Source organism: Oreochromis niloticus, linkage group LG20 (genome assembly GCF_001858045.2).
Source record: "Oreochromis niloticus isolate F11D_XX linkage group LG20, O_niloticus_UMD_NMBU, whole genome shotgun sequence".
NCBI classification, from domain to species: Eukaryota; Metazoa; Chordata; class Actinopteri; order Cichliformes; family Cichlidae; genus Oreochromis; species Oreochromis niloticus.
The window spans coordinates 23,053,924-23,074,925 of NC_031984.2; the positions used below are offsets into that span (position 1 = coordinate 23,053,924).

The 21,002-nt window shown below is 41.7% G+C and overlaps 1 protein-coding gene across 3 annotated transcripts in view; it reads left to right on the plus strand.

Annotated features, from left to right (window-relative positions):
* LOC100697510 (TOX high mobility group box family member 2) overlaps positions 1 to 21,002 on the plus strand; it is an 81,082-nt gene that overhangs the window by 23,511 nt on the left and 36,569 nt on the right. For 2 of the 3 annotated variants that reach the window (XM_005478254.4, XM_003444796.5), the window contains exons 2-3: positions 6,375 to 6,467; positions 17,148 to 17,207. In XM_005478254.4, the coding sequence (XP_005478311.1) occupies positions 6,375 to 6,467; positions 17,148 to 17,207 (153 nt within the window). The remainder of the gene's footprint in view (positions 1 to 6,374; positions 6,468 to 17,147; positions 17,208 to 21,002) is intronic. The other variant, XM_005478255.4, reaches the window with a different exon arrangement.

Consider the following 21,002-nt stretch of genomic DNA (forward strand, 5'->3'; position numbering starts at 1 on the left):
TTACAACAGTTTTTAATAAGGTCACCCAACAGCCACTTTTACTGTCTTGAATCGGCCCATTCAGAACTCTGTTCTATTATACGGTGCCGGCGACTTACAGATACACACAAGGTTGTCCTTTGGCTTCGGAGCAACGAACCCCTCAGGTTATGCTGGTACTGAGATCAGGCCATGCTTGTAAAAGAGCCCTTGGCATAACATTTGCATGGTCATTTTTCAATGCAGAGGGTTGAAATTGCGAAAGGGGATAATTCAGCTAAAACCCTGTCCTCCTAAACCTAACCTGCCCAAACCTAGCCGAGTAGTTTTTAGTGTTTAGTTAGAAATAGATGCACAGAGGGAAAATGAAGCAAATCATTGAGTAAAAATGAAGTGAGCCTTTTGGGTGACTCTGACATCCTAGTGCAGATTTTATCACTCTTTAAAAGAGGACCCTTATCTCCCAGTGTCTAATATTTCCACTCCAAGGACACCTTGTGTTTATCTGTTCAGCATCTAACAGAGCAGCAGTATTTGACGCCATGGGATAAGAACCAATGATTTTATAAAATCAACTTAGCAACAGCACAGCAGTCCTTTAAAATTTGTTACATTAAATAGTAGATCGGAGATGACATTTGCTTCAGATGAACAACAGCTTAACTACTCGTAGGGGTAAATTTCCATAGGTATACGTGCAGACTGAGGGACAGACACGAAAACTGGAAAAAATGTATTCAAATTGAGACATCTGCTCACAGTTCATCTGCAACCTTTGACCAGCAGACGTTGCCAAGTGCAGGTGTGTCTACATTTCTACGAGTGGTCGTAGTGTGTACATGTGTCAGCCGAGCCTGTTCTTACTAGGCCACTGTGTCTGATGGAAGTCGTAGGACCCGGTCATTCAGAGTCCGCTCTTGGCCTCGAGGAATGAAAAAGGATATGTCCTCGTGGCTGCTCCTCCTCTGCATATCTGCTCATTCATCTGGACTGTTCATTAAAGGGTAATTACCTGTAATTAGTGAATTATGTCGCTTTAATGAAGATGTTGAAAGCTGCTGGAGCCAGAAGGGTTGGCCTTAATTCTGAGTGATGTTCAAGATTAGCAGCAGACAGGAATTCAATAGAGGCACGGAGATTAATGAAATGCTAGCATGTTCTTGCCTGTGCCATAGGTGGCTTGTATTATGTTTATATTTCACATTAATTTTCAATTCCAGTGGCATCCACACCTGGCTCTAGAGGGCAAGTACATGTTGCAGACTAATAGGAACAACGATGATGAAGCTGTGTATCTAAGTACGTCTGTGTGTGGTGTCTATGAGAGCAACTGTAATGCTTTGCTCTAATGTGTACTGTGCTGAGTGTATGTGTGTGTGTGTCTGCGCGTGTGTGTTCCCTGGCGGCGTGGTGAGTGTTTAATCTGGCCCGGTGGCGTGCCGTTGGCCCGGCTAATCACAGTGTGTCTGTAGGAGTGCGCTGAGCCAGGGGAGCACGCCGTCGCTAACAGCGCCTGACAGACTCATTAGAGAGACCTGGCACTGAGCTCGCAAGGCGCACGCACTCACACACACACACACACACACACATTGAAACACTTTGAAACACACACAGTGGGAAAGGCACTCAGGCTCAACTGCACACACATCAGGCTAAATTCACACACTTACACACTTCTTTTTCTTCCTTTCTTTTTTTTGATGTTCTTACGCTCTCATTCATATAATTATCCATAGACAAGTGTGTGCTGTCTTTCTTTTACACACACACGCACATTCTCAGTGCTCCACGTGTGAGACAAGGCAGGCAGTGACCCCTCGCAGTTGCAGCCCAAACACAAGCAAGAGCTGAGAGGGCATCTGGGAAAAGAGGAGGGAGGGGGAAATGGAGGGTGGGAAAAAAGCGAGAGGAGGCGGAGTAGCCGAGTGAAGAGCAGATAAGGGAAGGGTTGGATGCAGCAGCGTTTTCTGTCATTCATGAGGTTTAGAAAGGCAAGTAACATTTTCAGAGGCTAATTATCTGCAATCAGATTACGTGCATCAAGTGAAAAGAATTTAGCGCTGTGTGAATATAGGCCACATTTATAGCTACTGTAGATCTCAGAAGGGTTAGATGTCTCGCCTCTCTTCTCTTCAGAGTGGGAAAGTTAAAGTAAAAAATATTAATTTTAAGACAGTGGGCAGAATGACATTTGGGGAAGTTTGACAAACTGCTTTGAAAAAAAATTTACTCAAGACTTCCTTCCCTTGCGCGCACAGCGAGGTTAATTGTAGCTCAGCTGCAGCGGAGCCAAGTGGAAACATTAGGTTGAATAACAGGTGAATGCAAAACAGGTCAATACGTGGTCGAGTGTGGGCCTGCCAGCTGTTCCCTCCCTCCGCTGTGCCACCGCACATAGCGACACACATGCATTAACATGTTCATGGTTTGCGCGTAAGAAACGATAGGGAGAAAAGATAAAAATGTAAACAAGCAAAAAAAAAGCAATCGATGTTTCTGTATTTATCTTTCAAATGAAATCAAGTGAAGCAATTGCAGTAAAGTAATAATACAAATACAAAGTCGCTGCATTAAAAAGTCACAAATCTGCAATTTTTCTTATTAACAAATAACAAAAACAGACTAAACCCAACGAGAATTCATTCTTCCAGGTCTTTGCTCAAAGTGAAATGCAACTACATCATCTCTGAGACTTGAAGTCCAAGCTACTGTGCGTGTGTGTGTGTGTGTGTGTGTGTGTGTGCCGTAATTTTCCACTGGTGGACCATTAGATAAATGCCGCTTTATTCCAGTGTTCGCTCTCTTCCTCTCCACTAAGTTCAGAAACCAAAAGTTGTTCCACATTGAATAAAACCCTGCAATACGACCCCGACTTCCCCTTCAGTAAAAACAGGGATATAAAGCATAATGTCAACACATTAATGAACTGTGAAAAATGTGCTTATATTTGGAGAAATGCTAAATCATACTTTTGACACCTGATAACTCTCTGAGAGGAATGTCCTTCACGAAAGCAGACCTTAGTGTGTAACAAAAAGCAAAACTCCTGCCTTCTGTCTGTCTCTCTCTCCTGCTTTCTGTATGTGTCAGTTCCTCTCACTTTCTCAGTAGCTGTTATCCTTCACTTTCATACACTGACATCCTTGTCTGGATTTTTAATCTGGCCTAGTAACAGACACGAGTTTTGCTGACAGTCTTGTTTCACCTAAAAGCCAAATAAAACTGTCTTTAATTTTCTCTACCACTCTACCGTATAACGGAGAAAATCTTCTCTCTCTCTCACACGCGCATGCACACACACACACACACACACACACACACACGCAGAGTCTTCCTCAAGCACAAGGCTATGACATTGAGGGAATGTGATGTGATGTATTGTAGTGAATAATGTATTCTGCAAGGATTGTACAGAGCGCGTGGAGCAGATGGCAGCAGGTTGATCTCGATGTGTGTGTGTGTGTGTGAGTGTGTTTAATGATGGCTGTGTGTACATGTGTGATGTGTGTGTGTGCTCAAACAGAATGGGGGAGGAGGAAAAGGGAGGCAGGGAGGGAGAGTGGGGGTTGTTGCATATGTGTGTCTATGTGAGCCTCCTTTGTGAGATAAAACATGCAAATGGTGGATTATTTTAATGCAGTTTTTTTTCTAGAGCCCTGAGCCTTAATCCCTAAAGCAGTTGAAATGAAAATTGTATATGTTTTCTTTCAAACTCTCTCGCTCCCTGCTTTTTTTTTTTTGGTGTTTTTTTTGTTTTTGGACATTTTTTAATTCCCTGATAGGAATTTACAACTACCAGCTGTCTAGGAACGGGATCCTTTGCGCATTAATTTCTCTGGTGTAGTTACAGCCAGAGACTTACAGCTGGATAGCATGGAATTGACTAAAGCTAGTCAGGCCTGACCTGATCTGTTACATAGTGGAAATAACATGGGTGTGATTTTTCTCCGATCGTGCGGTGATAAAAATGTTGAATGCAATAATAGAGCGTAACACGGTTTGTCACTCCACATGAACTGATGTAAACCATTTATAAACACTAACACTCACATATACGTACGCCATTGCAACTGGTGTTTTAGATGGTGTCTGCTAGCCTGCTTTTCTGATATGTCGCTGCTAACAGCTAACATGCTTTTTTTAGCATCACCCACACCACAGATGCAAAAACAGAGAAAAGGCCACGAACCTGGTTGTTGCAATTTCTGTGAAAATGTTTTTATCAATTAATCATTGCTATCCGGGGGAAGAGTTTTGCTGAAATATCAAGGCTGAATCAGAGCGTACGAGACAGCAAGCAGAAAACAGCTTGACATTCTTGGCTCTTTAATTGCGGGGACAGTGAGCATAATTGAGTAAATGTATTTAAGTATTTGAGTGAGCTGATTCAGGCTCTCTGGGATGGTTGATATTGTACTTAGGAAGAATGTTGCCCAAGGCAATTCATTAGTGGTAAATAATTGAGAGGCTCGGATAGTGCTAAGGTGAAATGCCTGTTATTATTTCATGGAGTTTGTGTTCTTAGGGCTCTTCAGTTTAAGACTATTAAAAATGCACAAGCCTTCCCACAAATTACTCACTCGAAAGATTCACAATGGGTGCTAATGACTAACCATCCATCTTCCATTGTTTTCAAGCTCTGCGGAGCTGTGTCGCCGCATCATTATCAATTCTATTTCTGCTTTTGCTAAAGTTCTTTTATTTCTTAGACGCTGTTTTCTTACTCTTGTGCTTTTCACTCATTTAGTTTCAGGTAATTAAGGCACATCAACTGCAGCAGGATACATGCAGAGACATTTTGTCTCTATCCCTAAATGGTAGCATCCTATAACCAATCAATAGATGGATGAAACTGAGCCATATGAATAGGCTATACTCAGTTTAGACAACTGCAGATTTGAAAAATGAAAAAAATGGCACAATTTCAGTGTTTTAGTGCACCTGCACCTATCTTTAGATGTGGTCGTGTGAATTTCACTCGTGCTCGTATGAACTTGGTGTTCAAGTTGTTCTCTACTGAAAGTTTTTCTGAAACGTTCCTTTGAAGCCGGCTGTTTTTTGGGGTTGTTTTTTTTTACCCCTCTGTGTTATTTGTGTCTGTGCATACTTGAGCACCCATGGACTCTTATCTGGTAAAAATTGTCACCTTTGCGTGTTGGTTTTCTGGTGATGCAACTTAAAGGCCACTGAGGTTTTATTTAACATATTATACACCCACACGTCACCACGTGACAACCAAGAAATGGTTGAGAATCTGAAGGCCTAATCAGTTATTCACAGAACTCTATACTCTTTGCAGTAAGAGAATGATATGTATAGCCTTTGGTTTGTGGTCTGGACACGAAATACAATTGTCCCTTAATAAATCGGCTGTTTTATCTATTTGTATTTTATAGTGTTTAGCAAGTTGGTAAAACTAGTGGTTGAATGTTTCTTTTAGCTATACGAGCAGCGTAACTTTTTATGGGTTATGAATGAAGAAATAAATGCTCTTGACACGCTGGTAGATACTTTCACAGCCAGGAGAGGATGAATCCTCATAATACCAGATATATGTGAGTCCCAGTGCTGCTAAATTTCTCCACTTCTTTTTTTTAAATTTCGCATTATTTTGCAAGTCACAGTGGACCTGTTGCTTCACTTGCTGCCTCCATTCTGCTGTTAGCGTACCTTCACCTATAGTACAGTAGAAGAACAAGTATCATCAAATTCAGGAATTTTAACAGCGACTTTCTGCCAGATATTTTTAAGCCTCTGATTTCTGATGCATAACGAGTCTTGCATCTTCCCAGTTCTTGATTGCATTAGCTGAGGCCATATTTCTAATGTAAATTACATTAGCTCACGTTCACAGTTGTTCATAACCCAGCTACAGCTGTGAGCTGTGTGCACTGTATGTGAAGAGAGTGTAAACTGCGCTCTTGCCACATGATGTTCCTTTGGTGCACCAAACCTTGTCTTGCTGCCAGCTTTCACTCCTCACTGTCTTGCCGGGGTTTTTGTGTACATGCTTGTCAGCGTGTGAAAGAGAGCAGGGAGGCTGGCATGGGGAGGAGGCGTGTTCGAGGTGGAGGGTATGTCAGCTCATTAACCTCCATTCTTCCCGTAGCACAGCGCTGCATGTCACTGTGTAATTCTCATGTCGTTACTCCTCCCCCTCCACGCGTGCGCGGCGTACGAGAGGAAGAGCAGGGCAATCGGAGAAAGGGAGAAGGAGAGAAAGGTTCACGACAGAGGGCGGGAGGGCTTGACATGTTCCCTTTACAAATGCCCTGCTTGTACCTTGCAATCTAAAGCCCTGCCGTCTCCTTTCCTTCTCTGCTTTTGTCTTCTCTTTCTTTTCTTTTTTCCTGTTTGCTGTCTCTCTCTTTCTCTCTCGCTCTCTCTAACCACAGGCCCGGTACAGTGTGGGTGAGCGAGGCGTTAGGCTCCACACTGCCCCCTCTCCGGCCATCAATCCATCTAGGAAAAGACTACCCACTGCCGTGGTGAGATAGCCAAGCCCCCTTATTTTTTTCACTAGCCGGTTGATTTGGAAAAGTGTACCTCAAGGTACTATCCTGGGCCCTGGTCAATTCTGGAGGCTTCATGCTGAGATGAAATTGCTCTCCGTATTTATGTCGAGCTCCCTATAAGAACCTTCACATAAATGTTTTATACACAAATGTGTGAACACATCATCTATATCATTTATAGTGTCTCTATTCAAAGGCAACCGTTTTACTGGAATTTACAAATCATGTCAGGAGTTTCTTAATTACGGTATGTGTGAAAACATGAAGAAGGTGCGAAATACGCCTCTGTAGTTGTTATGATCAGGTCACATGGTGATGTGCTATGTTATGATCAGGTTGCATCCAGGGAGACAAATTAACTCTGAATAAAGTACCTTTGACATGTTTAGAGTTTAACTTTACTTTTTATTTAAAGATCTCATGAGGCTCTTTATAACAAAAACTGTCTTTTAGACAGAATATACCAAAGTTCTTTTGAACAGACCTTGTTTTTTTTAATGCATAGCTTCATTTCATATGAAATGTTATCTGTTTACTTAACTCTGAGCTAATAATTGATTGACCTGTTAGATATTGTTGCTGATAATCAATATTACTTCCCTATCTAGTCAAGTCAACGTGTTGTGTGTTAACCCATCTATGTTGCGTTGCTAGTGCTATTCTAATAGGTTGTTTGAAAGCGAAAACAACACGACCTTGTTATCAGGTGTTCTGTGTTTATTTGTTTTTTCTGCTAAATGCTTAAATCTGTGGCAACCACCATGAAAATAGATCGGTGCCTTTCCTACGCTTGTAATGATTTATTTTAGTCACTGACTGAACAGTCAAACTTTAGACTTTTTTTTTTCTCCCTTTGCTCTTTATACTTCATTCTGTGCAGAGGCAAGAGAACAGTAGATCGCAATGAGATAACCAATTATATGCTAGAGGAAACCAGACTTTTTTTTTCCTGCAGCAGTTATCTGATGTTGTGGTGAGCAGAAGCAAAGGGCTGGGGTAATGTGACATTCACTCTGTCCTTTATCTTCTCTCATCACTGTTTACCCCAGTCAGTTAAAAGTGGCTTGTGCTCTGCATCCTCTCCTGCTGCCAGAGAAACCTCACTGACAAAGACTCACCTAGTGACATGCACATACTGTACGGACACGCATACTGTGCACACACACATGCACAAACGTGCAAATACACATTCACACCACCACAGACAGCGAATGTCAGGTAGTCTGGTGGGATAACTACTTTCCTCTTGTTGTTAAGTATAGCAGTACAGTACTACAGCACCTGCTAGCTGCTAGTTGCATGTGATGCTGTTGTGCTTGATGCTAGGAAGGTGTTTCCCAGGACTGGTTAGCCGACAGGCCGTTGAAGGCTACCACAGCAAGATGAGGGAGGCCGTGTGGGTGGCACCTTGGTCTGACATTTGAATTCTTCTGTTATACCTCTGCACATGCGCTTGCACGTGGCTCGTTTCATGACTGTGACCTCTTTTGCACTCTGATACATATACTGAACAGACAGACAGATACTAATCAAGGTTCATACAAGGGGTGGAAATCCTTGAAAAGGATAGATGTTTAACGTGTTGTTTTAAGGTTATTTTTCTCAAAACTGGTTGGAACCGCAGTTGAACTGCTTGCATAAGAAATGTATGAATACTGACCGCGTACTTTTCTAGGTAGAGAAATCATATAAATAACTCGTGAGAGCCTAAATAATTTTGTCTTTCAGCTAAAATGAAGTCTGCTGGAGTTGGAACTGCCACTCCGAGTCTGAGCATGTTGTTGCAGTTTGATCTGCCAGTCTTTTTCATGTTTACCCTCTGATGGAGCATTTAGTGGGACATGACAACGTGCTGGAAGTCTTCTGTTTTAATGAGCCTTAGGTCAAAAAACAACTACTAAACATCGTGGTTGAAATAAGGACCACATTTTTGAGTAGCTCCTGTAAAGTCTGCTAAAAAAATGTTTCTTTTGTTTGTTTGTTTTTTACAGGAGAGACCGTTAGCTTCTTCAGCAACTGAAAAGGATAGCAAACATTAGTTAGCCAGGTAGTTGACTTGCTAACTGCTTGACTTGTTGTACACTCGCCGTCCCCCGACTGATAATACAGCTGTGGTTTACATACACTCATCATCAGGACAAACGTCCTGGTAATTTTTGGCTTTTAATGAGTTCTTGATTATTTCTAACTGTTCCTTTGATTGTACAGTACAGAATAATTGTGGACAGTATACATCTTTATTGACTATAAATTTGATTTTTTTCTAAACCACAGAGGGTTAATGTATACATATAGCCCCCATACTATATGGTTAAATCTTCCCAAGGCTCCAACCTCAACCCTGTTGAAGATTTGTAGACTGGGTCAGTGATAGGAAACCAACTAATTTAAATGAACTCTGCCAAGAAGAGCGGTCGAATTTCCAGTCAGAATTATGACAGAAGCTTGTTGATGTATACCAAAAGCATACGGTCGAGGTACAACTTGCTAAGAGACATTTGAGCAAATATTAGTAGGGGTGTATGTATGTATGTGAGCCTGCATGTATACTTTTGATCTTGTAAAATTAAGAGAAAATCCAAAAGGAATTTTTATGTCATGCATGTCATTAAAGACATGTACTGTACAATCATACCGTTCTAGAAAAAGAATAGTTCAAAGACATCATTCAAAGCCCAAACTTGCCATGACACTCATGCTCACAATGAGTGTATGCAAACCACAACTGTGCACAAACAAACCATACGTTGACATATCTTTAACACAGTACAAACATGCTTCCTCGAACAAGGTGGTCCTTTGACCTAATGCTTGTGGGTTTGTTTATACAGAAAATAAGTTGGCTTTTGAGCTACAAACTTGCACCAAAGGACATAGTAAACAATAATACTCATGTAGACTGGGAAGTGAAATGATGCTGAGTGGGTGCTAAGACCCAGAAAATGCCTGGACAGTTGATTAAAAGAAGGATGGAGCCATGCTTTCATGATCACACCAAATTCTGTTCAGTTTCCCGTTCTTAGGTGACCATGTGGTCGTCTGCTGCTGTAGGCCATCTGCTTCAAAGTTCAGTAGGTTTCTGAAATACTCAGACCATGGCATGTTCAAAGTCACTTAAATCACCTTTCATCCCAATTCTGATGCTCAGTTTGAACTTCAACTGGTCATTTTGACCACATCTACCTGACTAAATGCTTTGAGTTGCTGCCGTGTGATCGGCTGATAGGATATTTGTGTTAATGAGCAGTTGAACAGGTGTGGTGGGTGAGTGTATGTAGCAACATTATCTCTATTTTGTTCTTCCTTGACTCCTGGAGGAAAGATTTTCTCTGAAAGAAAACACCACAGATGAGAGGCGTGAGAGAGAATGAGCAGAAAACCAAAACAATAAGTTGAAAGAAAAAAAAAAACGCTTTTTCTGAGAACTGACGCGTTCTCAGATAAGCGTGAACTAAAATGAAATTTTCCACTTAAAAGCAGTGACACACTCATGATGGATACCTTTTGGCCAGGACGGATCAGCTGCATAGGTGTAGATCTCGCTAATTCCGTGACACAGAAACTCTGCGGCTGGTGCACAGAAAGAGAGAGACACAGAGGCTGGGGTGTTAGCACGAACGTATGGTAACATAGGATATACCGAAGAGAACGCTGAATCATGGTTAACCTCATTTCCCATACAGTAAGGATGAGTTAGCTTTCTCTAACAGTGAGCATAAGCTGAATAGCTGAATGTACAATGGTAATTAGAAAGACAAATAGGTTACGTCTAACCTTAAAAAAAACTACTTTATAGTTTTGCTAACCCTGTGAAACATTAAAAAAAGCATTTGCAATTACCCTAATGAGATAACCAGATAAATTAAGCTTCCTGTATGTATAAAATGAGTAAAACATCTTAAAAATAGGAAATTCCCCAGTGCTCATTATAGGCTTTTTTAAGATACAACAGTGGAAATGCAAGCATGAGGTACTGTAAGCTTCTATTTGGTTTTGGTTTTATGTTTGGTTTTGCCTTGTGTACCTGCATTTGGAACAAAAAAAATGATCTTATCTGACTTTCAAAAACAGAAAACAGGAAAAAAAAAGAAGCAAAACATAAAATTTCATTACATTCTCGAAATCTGTCAACCTGATATTTCCATTAAAAGGTGTGAACTACGTTATCATCGCCGTTGAGATTTTTATCGTGCCGTAAACTCACCAAGTCACAGCGAACCCAAGTTCAGGGTGGAAACAAAACCTTATTTAGCATCAACCGACCTGTCTCCCCACCCACCCCCTCCCCACACCCCACCCCACCCTCCCCACACCCCTTCCTCCCCGCGCAGTCTCAATCTCCCTTCCCACCTCTCACCACCTTTGCTGCTAACTGTTATTTCTGTTTTGTGGTTGCTCCAGTATAACTGCAGAGTAGATGAATGGGAGCTTTGTGTGTGTCTGTGTGCGCGTGTGTGTGTTTGTACGTGTGCGAGTGCTTAAGTTGCTTCTGGTGGGAAGAGTTCATTGTTTTTCACTAGCACATGTTGTTTGACTAGTTATGAGTTGATGGATTGCTTAATCAGTAACAATAAAGCCAAATATTTCTTAAACGGCAGCCGTGGGAGAGGTAAGCAAATATGTCTTGTGATGCTCCTGAAACTCTCCTTTGAGGAATGCAACACTAGAACAATTCGTGCTCTCCAGTCCTATAAACAAATACTATGTAAGATGGCACCAAGCCAGATATAACTCCAACAAAAATTCCATCAAAATCAGCTGAGATATACAAGAAGCTGCTCCGTGTGTTGTGTCAATATCTGACCGTGCTCTGTGTGGTCCACTGACCGGAGCACAGTGTGTTCAGATAAACATAGCCTGAGCTTTGCATATGAAAATGAACCATGCAGGTGATAAAGGTGAGGGTACATAAGATGCGCGGCGTTGTGGATGTGACCCTAGTGCTGCTGCAGCTCACTCTGCACATGCACGTGTGGGTGTAGTGTGTTTAGTGTGTGTGTCTGTGTGCGCAGGATCAAACTCTCACACCCAGGAAGAGGCCCTGTTTCCCTTATCTAACGACAACAGAGCATGTGTCGCCATGGCCACAGGCTGTGCTTTTTATGGGCTTTGTGTGTATGTGTGTGTGTGTGTGTGTGCCATGTTCATTGTTTGCCTATGTTCATTGTTTGCTTGGGGCGTGGCGCAACACCAGAATTGTTACTATAGTGTCTTTTCTCTTCGCTGTTTCTCTCTCCTCCTCCTATGTAACTCTGAAAATCTACAGCACTTTATTTCTTTCTTTCTGTCTTTCTTTCCTCTGCATCTGTTTCCCTCTGCTTTTTTAGTCTTTCTGTCTGTCATCCTTTGTGGCTTTGAACCAGCACTGACAAGTCGGGCAACATCAAATCCAGAGCCACATTGTCTCAGGTTCAGGTTCCTACGGCTTAATTGAACAGAGGACTGGTGAGAGAGAGGGAGAGGGAGAGAGAGAGAGGAAGAGAGAGAGAGAGAGGGGGGAGAGAGAGAGAGGGGGGGGGAGAGGGATGTAAAAAAGAAATAAAGAGAAGAGGGGGAAGATGAGGAAGAAGGGTGCTCAAACAGGCATACATATTGCATGAGCCCTCACCACCACCACCACCACCACCACCACACCCCTTTCTTCACAGAATAGCTGTGTACTGTTCTGGGCTTATTAATTCCGCTCGGTGAGAGAATTATTTTTAGAGACTTGGTGTACTGGCAAAGGCTTTTAAAGTCACAAATATTACATATTCTGCTTATAGATTCTCTTTTATTAACTGGAAAAGTAAAAAAAAAAGAAAAGTTGTTTCGGGTTCTTTAACATGATAATGTATGGAGGGGGTTCTAATACTTATTTTTTGAATGCTTTTACATACATTACAAAGGTCTGTAGGGTGTTGATTGCATAAAAGTGCAAAGTTGCAGCAGATATCTGATTGTATCTGCGGCCACTGGCATTGTGCTGTGATATTTAATAAGGCGGTAAACCCCAGTGGGGGTAATGTTCTATGATAATGCAGTTCTGCTGTCATAATGAAAGAAATAATAGGGAAATCTCTCATGTTTGTCTATACTGTATAATTGGTTTGTCGTTATCTATACATATACATGTTTTAGCAACATTAAAACTTTAGACATAGATCGTTCTAATGTTGTAAACCTATAAGTTTATAAAGTTTTGAGCAGTTTATTCTGTACCCATGGTTAGTAATGTATAATTTGATATAATGCATTGCATATGAAAGCCTAGTATGTCAGCTGAATGAGACATTTTCCCTTCAAGGTGTAGCTGGAAAAAGAGACAAGTAGCATCAAATTCCTCAAACTAATCATATCCCAGTATTTATTTATTTATTTATATTCTTGTGGCTGACCGGTGACACATGACCTATATATGTTGCTCATTTCTACTGTGTGGGCTAAATGTTTACTTGTAAATAAAAGTTAAACACGAGATGTCACAGACACTGTGACAGGGGTTTCCTACTCTTTTCGACACTTTGCTCACTGCCTCACACCATTTTCTGGAAGTGTCATTAACTTTCAGTGGGAAGCCAGTTCAGATAATGCCATATGCTATTTAGCATATCCATGACATCACTGCACTGTATTTGCATTCTAGCTAGTTCAGCCAGCTGTTTGCGTCTCTCCTACTCTCTGTGCTGACATATACTGTATTTTCATACAGGCAAATTTCCAATAAAGCTCTTCTCATTTACATATTTCTGCTTATGAGACAATGGAACAAGTGTGAAATAATGACAGGAATGTGACCAATTAAGACTCCCTCGTTAACAGGCAGCTAATTCCAAGATGCACTTCTGCACTGCTGAAATCCTGAGTTTTATAACCTTGACATCCTCTGACAAAAATTACCATATACTTATGTTACAGATAATGCCAATTTGGATATATTTACATGCAAAGTGATCACTTGAAAGAAAGTAAAATGGCTCAGCTGCGGTGCGGACAGCTGAATGTGCTACTGCCACTCAGCGAGCGCAAAGAGTTGTGCCTGCGGCAGAAAAGCAAGAGCCCGTGCTCATGGGGCAGCCCTGCAGCCCAGTAGTAAAATAAATGTACTTATGTACTTTTCACAATTCCTGCAGCCCTTAGAGACAGGCTTGTAATAAAATGCTTTATGAACAAAACCTGAATTAAACACGGCCGCTAATATTAGCAGGCATGTGTTTGTGTACTTGAGATAATTACGTCCAGTTGTGTAAATTCGGCCAAATTGTCATGATGCTTTGTAGCTTTCGACATTTTTCATTACTACAAGGTGATTTGTCTCTCTAATCACCGCGCAGTTTGGGCGTTACACAGACACCCAGAGCAGTTGAACTCCACCCCACCCTCTTCACAAACAGATGTTTCCTAGAAGGCTCGTGTTGTCCGTCAATCAAACGCGATCCTCAGCGCACTCTGTAATGCTGCCTCCAATCCCGTCATCAGCTGTCTCAAAAATATACTCCCAAGATGAAAAGATCCCAGCATTGTATTGCCCCATTACCACTGTGTAAATATTACATGTTTTCCCTGGATATGCTAGTTAGCATTACTTCCACCTTGTGGCTTCATTATTTTTGAAACGCTCGATGATTGCACGGCATGACCTAGTTCTGGGACTCTGTCTCTGTCACTGTCTTTACTTTTTCACTTCTCTACCTAATTTACTCATTCTATGTGTCTCTCTTTTTTTTATGCCCTCTCTACAGCTCCACCTCATTTTCTTTTCACACTGAATCTGTCTACCTCCTTTTTTTTGTCATTTATTCATTGTCTTTCTCCATTTACTGCCTCAGCATTGCCTTCATCCTTTTAGGCTGCCTCTGTTCTGCCTCTGTGTTACTCATCCTCCTTCTCTCCCATGTATGCATTCTTTATTTCTCAATTTGTCTCTCTTCCACAGCCTATTATTATTTTTCTCTGTTCTCACCCCCTCTCCTTCCCCCCTCTCTCTTGCTCTCTCTACCCCTCCCTTCTTCTCCATGTTTTTATTCCTCTCTACCAGCACCACGTGTGCCACGGAGGGAAACATCGCGAGCAGTGGTCCCTGCTGAACAATTACCATGCAAAGCAATCCAAATAGAGATGTTTGCCGAAAACAACATGTGTGTAATTACTGCTTAATGAGGCCCTTGTCTCAGGCAGAATGCCCAATTAGACTGCCGATGAGAAAGTGATGCCAAGGCCCGGTGAAGAAAGAGAGAAAAGATGGGGCAAAGAGGAGTAGGCAGGGAGACAGAGAAGTGGAAGTAAGGAGGTTGCAACATGGAGAAAAGGGTGTCGAGGATGAGAAACACGGGGGAAAAAAGGGAGTGAGGGGAACATGAGAAACTGTGAAAAAAGAAAGGAGGTGGAAAGAAAGATGGAGAGACTGAGGGGAAAGGGGAAAGATGAAGAGAAAGGAGAATGAGAGAATTTCTGCGGTGTATATGTGGAGTAATGGCAGAGTTGATAGCATTGAGCCGAGGATAAATTGGCATATTAAGTGGGAGAGTGAGGAACTGCTAAGGAGAGCTATCAAAAGGAGCAAGAGGAAAGAGCTTTACATTGCAGTCTGTGGGCAGCCATGTTGAAGCACAAAATGGTTGACCTTTCTGGGCAGTTTGAGCCTTTTTTTGGTGAATATTGCATTACAGATGTAATTGGTGAAAATAAACATTATCTCACTTCATTTGTTCCTTCAGAGCGGGGCAGAAACAAACGCCGTCGAGGATTCGCTCTCGAAGAATTCACGTGGCAGAATTAGCTGTAATGAGAGCCGTGGCGGCGTTGGCGGGGTTGAAAATGCCATTGTTCGGCGACTACAGTCGCTTTTCACCCGAGAGAATCTTATTCTGAAGAAGCTCTCGGAATGGCTTTATGTCACCAGTGATATCAAAGTGGATTTCAATGGAATGAAATTGCTCAGTTAGGCGATGACAAGAGGCTTTCATGTGCGGAGTGAAGAGTTTATTGCAGCTATGTCACCAAGGTCAACATTAGTTTGGCCCTCTCAGCGAGCTGCAGTCACTTCCCGCCGCAGTTGGGTCAGATGATCGACACCGGCATGCTTGATTAAGCAAATTAGCAGCTTTGGCGTGTGGCATTGAACAATTATCAGTTTAATGTGAAGATGAGATGTCAGGTTTTTTTTCCAGCTGCTGCTGCAGTGACGTTGGATTAATCATGTCAGGTGTGAACGAGGCTTAAATGCACCTCTTGTGTCAGTTTCATATTTTCGTATGAATTGAATCATTAGAATAACCAAGTGAATCCTCACCAGGGTTTCCACAGTATGCATCGTTAGCCAAGCATTGCCCCGAGGCAGGAACTCATTCCCCCGTCCTTTCTCCTACAATAATGTACAGTAATTTCTCTTTCTCACCACTCACACGCTCATTTGCTTCGACTTTTTCCTGTCTACCAGCGCAGATATTAGATTTCCCCCTCAGGAATTCTGCCCATTTCCGTCCATTAGTCTACTTATTTGGTCACTGTTTTTGAGCAGGTATATGTTATGATCCATTTGCGTCCACTCATATCCAGTGCGTGTCTATTTTTCAAGGCTTTGGTCGCTTTCTTTGCCGACACAAAGCAGACCACCCGAAATGAAAAGGGCCTCCCATATCTTCACATCTGAGGAATTTGACATGGAGTGCTGTGTAGTTTGATCGTGTTTTTTCTCCTGTCTGTTCCCGAGTCGACTGCGCAGTCATATCGCCAAGAACGACCTCCATCAACAAACAAAATAGAGGGAGCTTTATTTGACACATTGAGTTTCTACGTGTATGTGTGTTCACGTGCAACATTACCCGCTCCAGTCAAGGTTTTTTCTATTTGCCGCAAGTGCGTGGTGACAAACCTTGATGCCTTTGGAAGCCAAGAGCATTTACCAACGCTGCTCATCTTAACGTGGTCACAGCTTCTCAGTCACCTTGGCACCACACAGGTTCCGTTACCGAGTCGTTTGTGGCGGCTGAATCTCATTTCCGCTTGAGCTAAAAACAGAATCCGTCTGTGGTTTTTTTCTTTATTCGTAGCGCACTCGCAGTTGATCTCGATGGGGAATTCTTAAGGGATTTAGCTCAGTAACATGCTAGACATGAAGGCTAGCATGTTGCATGAAACAACTGGTGACCCAGTGTTGCTTCCCAGCACCCCCGTGGGTCAAAAGTAATTTGTCGTTATGCAAGTCCTAACCCCATGACAAGCAATGTTTTGGCACCTGCAGCAAGCGATCCTTCATTGCCTGATTAGCTCAAATCTAAAGACGAAGCATGCCCTCATTGTGCTACACACACACACGCACCGACACACATGTGCAACCCTCTAAGCCAGGCGCACTTTACTACTGTAAGCACTCACAGATTCACCCGCACTCATTCTTTCTCGCACACACACAGCACAGCCCAGAGGGAAAAGCCCATCTCTCGTCACTTTGCTCATGTAGCCTAATTACCGGCCCGCTGACGAAACAGTAATTACCCATGCTGCCATGCCACCACGAGGTTTAACCAAAGTGACAAAGTCATTAGTCTCACACTTCAGGCCACCCGTAAAGAGCTTTTCCTCTTTAGTACCTCTTTCACAGACCCACCACCCTTCTTTTTAAAAAAAAGCCTCTTCTTACATACAATGTTTATTTCTTTTTTCTGTTCACAGTTTGATGGTGACAACATGTACATGAATGACAATAACCAAGAGTTTCGGTCACCAAACCAGGTAAGATCGCCCACGTCTTTTCCTGTAAGCCCTGCAGACTTAAATAAATAAATGTCTGAGTAAGCTGATGTCACCCTTTAACAAGAAGAGTTTATGGATTGTTATGTTTGGGTGTAGACTGGAAAATGTGAAATGTACACATTTTCCAGTGAAGAAAAGTGGAAAATGGACAAACAAACCATGTGGTTAGCATGAGAGGAAAACACAAGTCAAAAGTGATGTGTCGCCTTTTTACCGCCACTGATGTGGGCACATTTCCAAGTTATGCTTTTGTCTCTGTGGAAATTCTGAACATTAATAAAAAAATGACTATGTCCACCAGTTTCTTTCTCATAGGCCTGCATCAGAAATGTTTTCATCATTTGATGTGACAGTCAGTGTGTTTCACAAGGTTTCAGATCAGATTTAAATGTTAAATATATGATCGGAAGGTTTGATTCTAGTTAAAAGTTAAAATTTTTATATCTATTTAACATCAGATGGATTAATCCATCTGTCCTCACAGTTTCAGCCCACTGAACCAGACAATTATGGCTAAACCAGCAGTAATAGTTTACAGTTGCAAGCTAGTTGGATCTCTGGTCCCACTCTGGAGCGTCATGGTCCCAGTCGCACATAGACTCAGTGAATAAGACAGGATCGGTGCTGAGTGCTCCCAGCTGGTAGATGGGAACACATGGCTTGGACATATGGCAGAAGTCAGAGCTCCAGGATTTGTTGATCCAGCAGCAAGGTCTTCATGTCCTGACAAAACACGATGAGGTGGAAGCTCCACGTCAATTAGCGCTTTTCCAAATAAGTCAGGCCAAGGACAGCAGGAGCCATACACACCTTCAATCACACACAGACACGCACAGGCACACACTGTTTCATATAAACATACTCATTTACTGTAAAAGGAAGTGACACGTTTTCTGACACAAAGTAATTCACAAGTTATAAGCTCACGTGCAAGAAGCTGTGTAGTTTCAGCCGTGTGAAAATCGTGCACTTTCTAATATGGGCATAGCGCCGGTAACTGTGAAAGCACACTGACATAATGCGCTGCCCCCATAAGGATCAGCGTAACAGTCATTTTCTATTCCTGTATGATGCAGAGAGGCATTTTCCCAGATTTTTAAAAAGAGGAAGGCACAATGAGGTCTAATAATTGAAAATCTGAAAATTCCATCAGAAATAAAAACCAGCTTGTCTGCAATTATTTCAGGGGAGACCCGCCCATTTTTGCCAAGCTCATGATGCAGCATGCCCATGGACATGATTTATGATTTCTCTGTTCAGACTTTGAGATGTAACCTACATCCTCCTCCCAAAAACAAAGTTGATAAAAAAAACCATAATTCAATAAGGAGAGATCATTAGAAGATATACAACTATCAAATTTGGCGATTAGTCTCTGATGGCCCATCACAGCAGAATGGAATCCAGCAATAGAAACTTGGACAGGACCCCACCAGAGTCTAGCTGATGATGGTGTTGAAGATACAAATGGAGCACTGACTGATTTGCTTGAGGTGGAGGAGTGGGTGCACAAAAGAGTCCACATGGGATAATAAAAGATGAGCAGTGCGATTTATAGTACGCAGAGTGGAGGCAGATTGATTTGGAGAAGGCGGGCGAAAAGATGATTGGACTAGAGCAGTGATGTCAGCATTGAGTTTTACAACACGGGAAAGGGGAAGCGATGTGAAGAACAGACTAGCAGCCAAACACCTGGGAAAACGGACAGATGAGTGAATGCAGATCTTTCTTTGCCTAAATGTTCAAGATAGATATAAAAACTTTTTCCTGGGTATTCCAGATCATCTAAGATTGGTGCTTTAATCTGTTTTTCAAAGTTTGCTTTTAATTTTTTTCTAATCTTGTTTTGTAAATTGTGTAACTGACCCTTTAAAAGTTAATCTAATTATACACCAACCCCTCTCAAAACATGCCTCTACTCTGACAGCGCTTTGAAGAAGTAAAGATCCGGCAAAATGCCCTCACTTTCTAAAAATGTGCTTAGTCTCACGATGTAACATTTAAATTGGGCCTTTTGATGAACAAGAACATATGTACGTGCTCTTAAACACACCCACATATATACCCATAAACCCGTACACACATGTTCCCATAAAAACCCCTCACACATGCATTCACACGCCATCATCCTATAGCCCTAAGATTGTCTTTCCTTTGATGTTGGGATTGAGTAACTATAGTGAGAGGTCGAGCAGGAGCTTTAACAGCTTATTGTCTACTTACAGCACACATCGGAGACCACGACGTCCATCGCTGTTAGCTGCATTTCCAAATCTGCCCTAATTATGTCACTTATATGCATTTGCTTGTGCTAATTGGGATAAATGTCCAGCTTTGTAGTTTCCCAGCTGCAGCGGTCATATGTCAATCACCAACACCCACTCCAGGTCTGCAGTGTTGTGTCAACAAATACCTTCTTAGTGGATAAGGCAATTTGGGCTTTTCAAAACATGTCAGTTGCAGCTCTGTCGGTGCTGTCAAATAGACTCTTACACACCAGTTCTGAATAGCACTCTGAACACAGAGTTCACTGTTTGGTGCCTGATCCTTTAATAGAGAACATTAAACGTGAGATTTCAAAGAGGATGTGCACCTTTTGCTCAGGAGCTAATGGTTGCAAAGGGTTTTTTAGCACATTTAATATACTATATTATGCTAAAAAAACAATAAAGGTGTGACCATTGTGTGAATTTTCTCTCTCCCTTGCACTCTCTCTTTTTTTTAAACAACCATCCACTACTTAACTCCCGTATTAGTGTTAAATATTTGCTGCTTTTGTCACCTAATAGCTAATATCTTTAGGTCTTGGATTGATGATCAAGTAATACAAGCACTAAAAACATGATACATTGAGCTTTTTTAGGGGCTATTTTCTTACTAATAACAAAAATAATGATAAAAATGAACCCCTGCTGAGAACTACCTGACTGGCATTTTTCAATAGGGAAGTTTTCTTTAGTCTAACTACATAAAAGCTTCCCTTAACAATTTTGCGAGGGCTGTCCAAATCATTATATTTTAGCTGAGTTGTGTAGTATTTTATTCGTACACTGACATTTCAGAAGAGGTTAACCCATGTATTTCTTCAAAGCCATAACATGCAGGGAATGCGTCTGCATTTTCTTTTTGCAAAATTCGTTCTAACCGCTCGCTGTGTATACAAGTCAATCATTTCCCAATTGACGCTTATGCATTAGCTGTGCGGCGGTTTGTTACATGTGGTTTTCTTTTGAAGTGAAATCAGGCAAATTAAAGATTCAAGTATATATATGATAAATATATATGATTTTCTGCGTCGGGTTGTAGCGGTGATTACTGTGTAATAAAGAAACCCAGAATAAATATATTCAGTATATTCGTAAACAATAATCACCAATCATAAGGAGTATATAACTTTTTAAAATGCTTTCCCTACTTTCTAAGATTTAAGCAATCCCCATTTGTGAGTGTAAAAAAATATGGGCTTCCTGTTACTTCTTTTCTGTTTATTCTGTGTGAATAGCACAGTAGAGACTGATATTCTTTGGTCTTGTGGACAATGCTCAGAAATACTCTACCCTAACAATTGGTAAAGCTTTTTGTGAAAGAAGCCCATAAGCTTTAATGCCGGTTTTAACACTGCAGTAAGATACCCAGCCAAGCCTTTACATGATGTGCGCCTGTGAAAAAGGTGCATGTAGCCAGAACAGAGACTCCTTTGTTTGCATGTCTGGGGTCTTCCACTGCGTACACACTGAGGTAAAAGTCCAACACGGCCAGAAGATTGCATTACAT